This window comes from Hippocampus comes, unplaced genomic scaffold (genome assembly GCF_001891065.2).
Source record: "Hippocampus comes isolate QL1 unplaced genomic scaffold, H_comes_QL1_v1.1 scaffold135, whole genome shotgun sequence".
In the NCBI taxonomy this organism is placed as follows: Eukaryota; Metazoa; Chordata; class Actinopteri; order Syngnathiformes; family Syngnathidae; genus Hippocampus; species Hippocampus comes.
This window is the reverse complement of record NW_017805583.1, coordinates 1,591,775-1,603,187: the sequence shown is the minus strand read 5'-3', so window position 1 is coordinate 1,603,187 and position 11,413 is coordinate 1,591,775. Positions and strand designations below refer to the sequence as shown.

The following is an 11,413-nucleotide window of genomic DNA, read 5'->3' as shown; positions in this document are numbered from 1 at the left end:
CATGGCAAAATACACGGTTAAAATACACATGTTCACCCTATTGAGACCAGTTGTTATGGTGGAAACTTTGGCCGCTTTGCGGGACGGGAAAATATCATCAGATCGGAATGAAATTTTGCACAGAACCTTGTACCATAGTATCGACAAGAATTCCGACCCGGCCCGACGAATCCGACAAACTTTTTTTTTTGCCATGAAAATGTGGACCACCCTACTATACATGGTCGCTTTTTTCCGACTAAAAACGCCTGACTATACATGGTGTTTTTTTGGCTAAAAACACCTTTCTATAAATGGTCGTTTTTTTGGGCTAAAAATTTCGGCGGAAAATGCCTTACTATACATGGTCGTTTTTTTCGTCTAAAAACGACCTACTATACATTGTCTTTTTTTTGGATGGTCGCTTTTTTGACTAAAAACGCCTTAGTATACATGGTCTTTTTTTGGCTAAAAACGCCTTCCTATACATGGTCTTTTTTTTTTCGTCAAAAAATTTTGGCTAAAAACGCCTTACTATACATGGTCGTTTTTTTCGTCTAAAAACGACCGACTATACATGGACGTTTTTTTCGGCCAAAAATGCCTTACTATACATGGTCGTTTTTTTCGACTAAAAAAACCTTCCGATACATGGTCACTTTTTTTCGACTTAAAATGTTACTATACATGGTCGTTTTTTTTCATCAAAAAATTTCAGCTTAAAATGCCTTACTATACATGGTCGTTTTTTTTTGGGGGCTAAAAATTTCGGCTGAAAATCCCTGACAATACATGGTCGTTTTTTTCGACTAAAAACACCTCACTGTGCATTGCCGTTTTTGTTGGCTAAAAATGCCTTATTATACATGGTCGTTTTTTTCGGCCAAAAACGCCTTTCTATACATTGTCGTTTTTTTCAGCTAAAAATTTCGGTTAAAACTGCCTTACTCTACATGGTCGTTTTTTTTTTAGTAAAAACGCCTTATTATACATAGTGGGTTTTTTTTGGCTAAAAAAGCCTTACTATACATGGTTGATTTTTCGGTTAAAAACGCCTTACTATACATGGGTTTTTTTTCTTCGACTAAAAACGCCTCACTGTGCATTGCCGTTTTTTTCGGCTAAAAATGCCTTACTTTGCATGGTTGTTTTTTTCGACTAAAAACACCTTACTCTACAGTGCCGTTTTTTTTGGGCTAAAAATGCCTTACTATACATGGTCGTTTTTTTCGACTAAATAAACCTTACCATACATGGTCGTTTTTTTCGGCTAAAAACGCCTAACTAGACATGGTCGATTTTCCGGTTAAAAATGGCTTGCTATATACATGGTCGTTTTTTTCGGCTAAAACGCCTTACTATACATGGTCTTTTTTTTCGTCAAAAAATTACTGCTTAAAACGCCTTAATATACATGGTCGTTTTTTTTTGGCTAAAAATTTCGGCTAAAAACGCCTTACTATGTACATCGTCGTTTTTTTCGGCTGAAAATCTCTTACTATACATGGTCGTTTTTTTTTCGTCTAAAAACGACCTACTATACATGGACGTTTCTTTAGGTCAAAAACGCCTTCCTATACATTTTCGTTTTTTTCGGCTCAAAATCCCGGCCTATGCATATTAGTTCCTTTTGGCTGAAGAACTTACTGTACATGGTCATGAGAAAAAGCCTTACTATATTTGCAAACTCTGCAACTCAAAAAGGCCTTTTCATATCTGGTCGTTCAAAAATGCCTGATATCCAAACTCGACAGATGATTGCCAAGACCTGGATTCGAACCGGCATCTCCCAACTATTCGGCTGACGCACAAACCAGTAGACCACAGTGGCGCTGTTACATCAAGCTCATGAGGAACAACCCAAAAGGGCCTTTACATACCTGGTCGCTCAAAAAAAAAAAAAAAACTTGAAATGGAAACTCCGCAGACGTTGGCCAAGACCTGGCTTCGAACACTGTACCTCCGCACTGGTAAGACGACACAGTAACCAGTCAACCACAGTGGTGTTGTTTTGCTGAGATTGTAAGTAATAAGCCAAATAGGTCTTTATATACGTGATCATTTAAAAAGCTTTCCATGCCTGGATTCAGCCAAAAACGACCTACTATACATGGTCGTTTTTTTAAGGCTAAAAACGCCTTTCTATGAATGTTGGTTGTTTTTGGATAAAAGCGCCTTATTATACATGGTCATGAGAAAAACCCTTCCTATATTTGCAAAATCTGCAACCCAAAAAGGCCTTTACATATCTGGTCGTTCAAAAATGCTTGATATCCAAAATCTACAGATGACGGCCGAGACCTGGATTCGAACGGGTATCTTCCCACTGTTAGGCTAACGCACTAACCAGTAGACCACAGTGGCGCTGTTACAGCAAGCTCATGAGTACAACCCAAAACGGCCTTTACATACCTCGTCGCTCAAAAAAAAAAAAAAAAAAATACCGCCAACTCTGCAGATGTTGGCAAAGACCTGGCTTTGAACACTGCACCTCCGCACTGATAAGACGACACAGTAACCAGTCAACCACAGTGGTGCTGCTTTGCTGAGGTTGTAAGTAATAACACAAATAGGTCTTCATATCCGTGGTCAAAGCTTTCCATGCCTGGATTTAGCCAAAAATGCCTTACTGTACCATGGTCTTTTTTCGGCTAAAAACGCCTGACTATACATGGTCATATTTTGCGGCCAAAAATGCCATACTATACATGGTCGCTTTTTTCGGTGAAAAAAACCTAACTAGTCAGTTGTTTTTTTCATCAAAAATTTTCAGCTTAAAACGCCTTACTATACATGGTCGTTTTTTTTTTTTTTTTTTGGCTCAAAATTTCGGCTGAAAATGCCTGACGATACATGGTCGTTTTTTTCGACTAAAAATGCCTCACTGTGCATTGCCGTTTTTTTTTGGCAAAAAATGCCTTATTATACACGGTTGCTTTTTTTGGCTAAAAACGCCTTGCTATACATGGTCGTTTTTTTCGACCAAAAACGCCTTACTATACATTGTCGTTTTTTTCAGCTAAAACTGCCTGACTATACATGGTCGTTTTTTTCGGCTAAAAATGCCTTACTTTACATGGTGGTTTTTTTCGGCTAAAAAAACCTTACGATACATGGTCGCTTTTTTCGACTAAAAATGCCTTACTATACATGGTCTTTTTTTTCGTCATAAAATTTCAGCTTAAAACGCCTTACTATACGTGGTTGTTTTTCTTTTTGGCTCAAAATTTCGGCTGAAAATGCCTGACGATACATGGTCGTTTTTTTCGACTAAAAATGCCTCACTGTGCATTGCCGTTTTTTTTTGGCAAAAAATGCCTTATTATACACGGTTGCTTTTTTTGGCTAAAAACGCCTTGCTATACATGGTCGTTTTTTTCGACCAAAAACGCCTTACTGTACATTGTCGTTTTTTTCAGCTAAAAATTTCGGCTAAAACTGCCTTACTATACATCGTCGTTTTTTTCACCTGAAAACGACCTACTATACATGGACGTTTTTTTCGGCCAAAAACGCCTTACTATACATGGTGGTTTTTTTCGGCTAAAAAAACCTTACGATACATGGTCGCTTTTTTTCGACTAAAAATGCCTTACAAAACGTGGTCTTTTTTTTTGTCATAAAATTTCAGCTTAAAACGCCTTACTATACATGGTTGTTTTTTTTGGCTAAAAATTTCTGCTGAAAATGCCTGACTATACATGGTCGTTTTTTTGGACTAAAAATGCCTCACTGTGCATTGCCGTTTTTTTTGGCAAAAAATGCCTTATGATACACGGTTGCTTTTTTTTGGCTAAAAACGACCGACTATCCATGGTCATTTTTTTCGACCAAAAACGCCTTACGATACATTGTCGTTTTTTTCAGCTAAAAATTTCGGCTAAAACTGCCTTACTATACATGGTCGTTTTTTTCGACTAAAAATGCCTCACTGTGCATCGCCGTTTTTTTTTGGGAAAAAATGCCTTATTATACACGGTTGCTTTTTTTGGCTAAAAACGCCTTGCTATACGTGGTCGTTTTTTTCACCTGAAAACGACCGACTATACATTGTCGTTTTTTTCGGCCAAAAACGCCTTACTATTCATGGTCTTTTTTTGGCTAAAAACGCCTTGCTATACGTGGTCGTTTTTTTCACCTGAAAACGACCGACTATACATTGTCGTTTTTTTCGGCCAAAAACGCCTTACTATTCATGGTCTTTTTTTGGCTAAAAACGCCTTGCTATACGTGGTCGTTTTTTTCACCTGAAAACGACCGACTATACATTGTCGTTTTTTTCGGCCAAAAACGCCTTACTATTCATGGTCTTTTTTTGGCTAAAAACGCCTTATTATACATGGTGTTTTTTTTCGGCTAAAAAAACCTTCCTATACATGGTCGCTTTTTTTCGACTAAAAATGCCTTACTATACATGGTCTTTTTTTTCGTCATAAAATTTCGGCTGAAAATGCCTTCCTATACACGGTCGTTTTTTTCGACTAAAAACGCCTCACTGTGCATTGTCGTTTTTTTCGGCCAAAAACGCCTTACTATTCATGGTCTTTTTTCGGCCAAAAACGCCTTACTATTCATGGTCTTTTTTTGGCTAAAAACGCCTTATTATACATGGTCTTTTTTTTCGTCATAAAATTTCGGCTGAAAATGCCTTACTATACATGGTCTTTTTTTTCGGCTAAAAAAACCTTCCTACACGTGGTTGATTTTTCGGTTCAAAACGCCTTACTATACATGGTCGTTTTTTTTCGGCCAGAAACGCCTGACTATACATTGTCGTTTTTTTCAGCTAAAAGTTTCGGCTAAAACTGCTTTCTATAGATGGTCGTGTTTTTCGGCTAAAAACGCCTTATTATACATGGTGTTTTTTTTCGGCTAAGAAAATCTTACGATACATGGTCGATTTTTTGGTTAAAAACGCCTTACTATATACATGGTCGTTTTTTTCGGCTAAAAACGCCGTACTATACATGTTTTTTTTCAGCGAAAAAAACTTGGTCGCTTTTTTTCGACTAAAAACGCCTTACTATACATGGTCTTTTTTGGGCTAAAAATGCCTTCTATACATGGTCTTTTTTTTTCGTCAAAAAATTTCTGCTTAAAACGCCTTACAATGGTCGTTTTTTTTGGGCTAAAAATTTCGGCTAAAAACGCCCTACTATACATCGTCCTTTTTTTCGGCTGAAAATGCCTTACTATACATGGTCGTTTTTTTTTCGGCTAAAAAAACCTTACTATACATGGTCGCTTTTTTTGAGTAAAAACGCCTTACTATACATGGGGTTTTTTTGGGGGCTAAAAACGCCTTACGATACATGGCCTTTTTTTTCGTCAAAAAAAAATTCTGCTTAAAACGCATTACTATACATGTTTTTTTTTTTTTTTTAAATTTCGGCTAAAAACGCCTTACTATACATCGTCGTTTTTTTTTGGTTGAAAATGCCCTACTATACATGGGCGCTTTTTTTCGACTAAAAATGCCTCACTGTGCATTGCTGTTTTTTTTGGCTAAAAATGCCTTACTATACATGGTCGCCTTTTTTCGACTTAAAACGCCTCACTGTGCATTGCCGTTTTTTTGGGTTAAAAATGCCTTACGATACATGGCCGTTTTTTTCGGCCAGAAACGCCTTACTATACATTGTCTTTTTTTCAGCTAAAAATTTCGGCTAAAACTGCCTTACTATACATGGTCGTGTTTTTCAGCTAAAAACGCGTTATTATACATGGTGGTTTTTTTTCGACTCAAAAAAACCGTATTATACATGGTCGTTTTTTTCGTCTAAAAACGACCTACTATACATGGTCTTTTTTTAGCTAAAAATGCCTTCCTATACATTGTCGTTTTTTCAGCTCAAAATTTCGGCTAAAACTGCCTTACTATACATGGTCGTTTTTTTCGGCTAAAAACGCCTTCCTATACATGTTTTTTTTCAGCTAAAAAAACCTTACTATACATGGTCGCTTTTTTTCAACTAAAAACGCCTTACTATACATGGTCTTTTTTTGGCTAAAAACGCCTTACCATACATGGTCTTTTTTTTCATCAAAAAATTTCTGCTTAAAACGCCTTACTATAATACATGGTCGTTTTTTTGGGCTACAAATTTCGGCTAAAAAAAACCTCACTATACATGGTCGCTTTTTTTCAACTAAAAACGCCTTACTATACATGGTCTTTTTTTGGCTAAAAACGCCTTACCATACATGGTCTTTTTTTTTCGTCAAAAAAATTCTGCTTAAAACGCCTGACTATGCATGGTCGTTTTTTTCGTCTAAAAACGACCTACTATCCATGGACGTTTTTTTTCGGCCAAAAACGCCTTACTATATACATGGTCGGTTTTTTTTCGGCTAAAAACGCCTTACTATACATTGTCGTTTTTTTCGGCTGAAAATGCCTTACTATACATGGGCGTTTTTTTTGGGGCTAAAAAGGCCTTACTATATGTGGTCGTTTTTTTGGGCTCAAAATTTCGGCTAAAAACGCCTACAGAAAATGGTTGGATGGATCTATTGCTGTTGAAGCAAAATAGTTTCCATTTGAAGGAAAAGTAATATTCGTATTTAATTTTCCATGACTACATTCTCATCTTTAGATGGTTGATGCAATAAACACATCAAGATAAAGTATGATTATCGAGTAATAATTTCTGATTTGTTATGAAACAGCATGCATATTCTTTCATCTTTAATCCAAAATATTCTGTGTTGCTGGGGTCTCGCAATAATGTTTTTGACAAAATGTTATAAATATGGAAATTGTTCTGTTTGGCAGCTGTGGATAAGTATTGCCTAATCTTACTTAAAATAAAGCAGAGTTTGCAGAACCACTTGGTAAATGTTATATATTTTCGTCCTAACTCGACATTTCTACTTCAGGTTAACAAGCACGACAGCAATTTGAGTTCTACTTTGGTGTTCTGGAACTGTTTCTCCATAGACTGTAGGTTGTGTTTGGCCTCTTCATCATGTCTCTCCATTTCTGCCTCAACATGTTGTATCCTACGCTCAAGCAGGGTGTTGATGTCGTTAGAGGCCAACTTAATTCCGGTGGCTACATCCCCTTTCGTATCCGTAGTGGCTGCAGCCGCAATGAGAGCTGACAACGAGTTTGGGTTCCTGGATCTTAGTGTCTGCTCCAGCTGCTTTACCTGGTCAAATCAAAAAGACATTGAAGCAATAAAAATGACTAAATCGGATCGGAAAGAGACAGTAATGACTGTAACATGCTGGCTTAATATTGTTTGAAAGCCAAACCTGCAGCTCCAACTCCTTCATCCTTTTCAAGTCCACCCTTTTCTCTTTTGAGTGTAGAACGCTATTTCTTTTACCCACCTGGGTTTTCATGTTCTCTACCTGAAAATTTGATTGAAAACAGGAAAAAGACAAAAGCTTTAAAATCGCTTCCATAGCAATGTAATATGGGGATGCGCACTGCTATCCCAGACTGCCTGAGCAACTTAATGGCACATCCTCTGCCTTGTGCTTAGCGTGCATGCATAGTGGGACTGTATGACATGTGAAATCATAATTAGGCTTGTCCAATTCAAGATCTTGAATCGGGTATGTTGGACCTCCTATAAGCTACACAGAGTCAAATTAAAAGACTCCCCAGACTGCTGGAGTTGCCAAAATGGGGAGGGCACCTGACTCATATTCTGTGGAGCAGTCCAAAAAATACAAGATTTCTGGCCCGAGATTAAGAGTAATGTCACCAAGATTATAGGGTGTGATATGCCTTTCTCCGAGAGGCTGTGCTTGTCAGAGCACACAACCTCAATTGACAATACCTCGTTTGGTTTTATTTGGTGTTGATTGCTTTGATGTGGTTGTTGTCTTTGTTGTTGGAGTTTAAGCACAGTACAATGTACAACTTGATGCTTATTTGAAGCAAACATCTTCACATTGTGGTATGACTGATGCTCACCACGTTTGCTCAGTTTATCCTGTATTGTGCAATTTTCAAAATCTTAATAAAATGTTAGTTTCAAAAATATATATGTTTTGAAGATATCCCTAGCCGCTAAATATTATACATTATTGCATAAATACGTTTATCTGCAGCAAGTGCACATGAGAAGCCTAAAGCTTTACACAATAAAATGAGTTTAAATAGGGCACAGATGATTTCTTGGCGACTATTAATCTCTTGTACTTTGGGGTACAGTTGCTTGGGCAGCGACTGACCTGCTCTTTCAGTCGATCAATCTCTGCTGTAGCAGCCTTCAGTCGCGCTGCATCTCTTCTAGACAAAACTTCCTGGTTGTCTGTAAACCACTGGATCTGCTTCTTTAGTGCAGCGACTTCTTCTCTGTATGTATCCTCTGGTACAGTGACTGGCACATTAAAAAAAGCGTAACAACTCACAATAGCCATTGATGGATGTTTCAAAAGAGTTTAGAATAAAAAAGAAACACTGTATTTTCTGCACTGTAAGGCGCTTCAGATTATAAGGTGCATCTTGGCCTATTTTAAAACTGTTTTCATCTATATATAGCGCACACTGCATTATAAGGCGCACAGAATAGAAGTTACAATAATGCCTGCAGTTGTGCTTTGCATCCACTAGATAGAGGTACGCTCAAGGGAATACAGTATATTATGATACACTGCAGCTTTATTTTTAAAGAGCCTTCACAATCGCTGCGGCTGTAACAAAGCCATGAGAACTGGTTACAAAAACGCACATGAAACATAGAAATACAAATGGAATTAAAAAACAATAAATGAAAGACAACAATTATGAAGACGATTAATTCAACAAAAAGGCACACAAACCTCACATCCACAAGGGGCTAAATGTCCTTAGAAGTCTTGCTTCTCTCCTTCTCCCTTCGTTTAGTCAGTAGTTAACTATGCTTTTGGTATTATCTTTGTTTCATTATGATTGCGCAGAGCTCACAAAGCAGTTGTCTGTTGGAGTGAGCGTTGGTGAATGCACATGCCAATTAGAGTCGGGCAGAACCTTTTTAGGTTACGATTGGTTCCTGCTAATAATCACCACTAGATGGCAGAGGAATACTGACAGGGAAACAATTCAATGGCGAATATAAAGAGCCTGTAACATCATATATATAAGGTGCATCGGATTAGAGGGAGCACTGTTGGCTTTTGGGAAAATTGAATGCTATTAGGTGCACCTTCTAGTGCGGAAAATACAGTACATGACATACTATATCTGATCATTTCGGCTGTCACACTGTTTGTTGTCAGTCTTACCAGAGGTGGAGACAGTCTGCGCTTTAGCCATATCTCTCTCCTTCCTGATTAGTTCCATGTCCAGATGCAGGGCCTGGTTCTCCTGTCTCAGTCTGTGAATGTCCTCTGACAGTTTGGCCTCATTCATCTACTGACAAGAAACATTTTAATGATTTGTCAGGAAGCTCCAAATAAAGTTAAAAGATTCAAGATAAGTGTGTTATAGAGATACTTGCCTGAGATGTATTAAGGTCAGCTAATAAGTCTTTAATACGATGATCTAATGAGCATGATGATTTACTGAGCTGCTCTCTGAATGAGATGATAAACACTGATTTTTAATATGCAACAGACAATGGATGAAGAGAAAAATATCATTTGCAGTGTTTGAAAAAAAAAAGGCTTCAAATGTTCAACAACTGTCACTGCTACATTGCCAATGCCACACACATTTACTGAACCTACCTTGTGAAAAGCAGCTCGCTTTCAAGTCTTTGGTTTTCATGAAACATGGCTTGCTCATCGGCTGCACTCTTGGAACGCTGAGCTTTCAACTGCAAGTACAGCTTCTCATTCTCCTGTGAAATGTCACTCGACAGGTTAAGATTTCTGTGCATATCAGACAAATAATTATATATACAGTGAAACTCCTCTACAACAAAACCTACATGGGCGAAAATACCCCCTAGTGTGAAAAAAATCTTCATGCATTAACACCATTCCCACTTTCCTGCCCCCCATACAACGAAAAAAATGTGTGTTCATGTGTGTGTGTGTGTTTACATCTGAGATCAAATTTGCTACAGTGAAAAAACCCCTGTTGTGAAAAATGTCTTGCAAACATGATTTCGTTGTAGAGGAGTTTCACTGTACACACACACACACACGAATTTCAAAAGAGGAGGTTTGAAGAATGCTTACCTGTTGGTAACCTTGAATGATCATCTCCTGATCCCTTATTTCTTTCTCAATCTGTTGGAGAGTTTTCTCAGTCGTAGGATCCGCCTTCTCTGTCAGTCTCAACTTTTTACTGGCTTCTTCTGCACTATGCAACTACAATGTGGGAAAAATACCACAGATTAATTTTTTTAATTTTAATTAATTTATAATGCACTTAATTGAACGGTGTACATTGAAACTGTACCATTTATTTTGTGAATGCAAACACTTTGTTTTTCTTCTTTCTTCTTTCTACCCACAATCTTGCTGCTGTAGACTGTAAATTTCCCCAGTGTGGGACAAATAAAGGATATCTTACTTACTCACTTACTTAAAAAAAAGACCTGAGACATGTATACAACATTAATTGTTGGGCAACACTGGAGAACAAAACAAGAGTCTGCTCTTTTCTCTCTCTGCCCAACACAGAAATGCATGCTTTTATCGCCAATCAAATTGATTACTGTAATGCCTTGCTTTCTGTTCTTCCTAAAAAGAGCATTTCATGTCTGCAATTACGACAGAATTCGGCAGCACGTGACCTGACTAAGAGTGGAATCGAAGAAGTAGATCACATCAGCAGCCATTAATCAGTGTTTAACAAAACCCAAACCCTGATTTACACCCAATGTCTGACGCCCCAAAAGGTTTTAATACACATGCATTGGTTATTTTTGTGCATGTTTATCAACCTTGCTCTGAAGAACATAGTTGTGCTGTTGGAGCTCCTCTTTTTGTTGCTTCATTAGTTGCAGTTCCTTATCCTTCTGGGTGAGCTGACCTCTTAGCTCCTCCAGCAGAGAAGTGCCCTTCTGGACATTAAAAATATGTTGAGAAATGGCAGAATGCAAAGGCGGTTATACTGACTGTTCACTCGTCCTGTCCTACCTGGAAAAATACATTTCAATCCTGATTTTGCAATAATTCTATGGAAAGCATCTACTGATGAAGAGGCACATTGTGAAGCATGTAGAACAAGCATGTTGAGACATCAAGAATTAAATTCAGGATCATGCCTTTGAATAGACTTTTTTCATCCAAGACATTCCATTCTGAGGGCATTAAAATCAATTGCAACTGAACTGGTCTGATTGTGTTCGAAGACATTTCGCCTCTCATGCAAGTGGACAGCACAGCACTAGCCTGAGTGTTAGTGTGGAAACCAGAGATGAAAGTGGACTTTTCTGAAAATTCCGGGAAAAAAAAAAATATATATATATATATATATATATACACACACACACACACACACACACACACACACACACACACACACACGCGTTTATATTCTTTACGG

At 37.8% G+C, this 11,413-nt stretch overlaps 1 protein-coding gene across 5 annotated transcripts in view; it reads right to left on the bottom strand.

Moving 5' to 3' along the window:
• cep162 (centrosomal protein 162) overlaps nt 1-11,413 on the bottom strand; it is a 28,497-nt gene that overhangs the window by 7,175 nt on the left and 9,909 nt on the right. For 4 of the 5 annotated variants that reach the window (XM_019880081.1, XM_019880086.1, XM_019880084.1 and 1 more), the window contains 8 exons: nt 10,809-10,928; nt 10,099-10,230; nt 9,643-9,755; nt 9,414-9,489; nt 9,199-9,325; nt 8,167-8,315; nt 7,237-7,335; nt 6,891-7,130 (listed from right to left, as the gene is read on the bottom strand). In XM_019880081.1, the coding sequence (XP_019735640.1) occupies nt 6,891-7,130; nt 7,237-7,335; nt 8,167-8,315; nt 9,199-9,325; nt 9,414-9,489; nt 9,643-9,755; nt 10,099-10,230; nt 10,809-10,928 (1,056 nt within the window). The remainder of the gene's footprint in view (nt 1-6,890; nt 7,131-7,236; nt 7,336-8,166; nt 8,316-9,198; nt 9,326-9,413; nt 9,490-9,642; nt 9,756-10,098; nt 10,231-10,808; nt 10,929-11,413) is intronic. The other variant, XM_019880083.1, reaches the window with a different exon arrangement.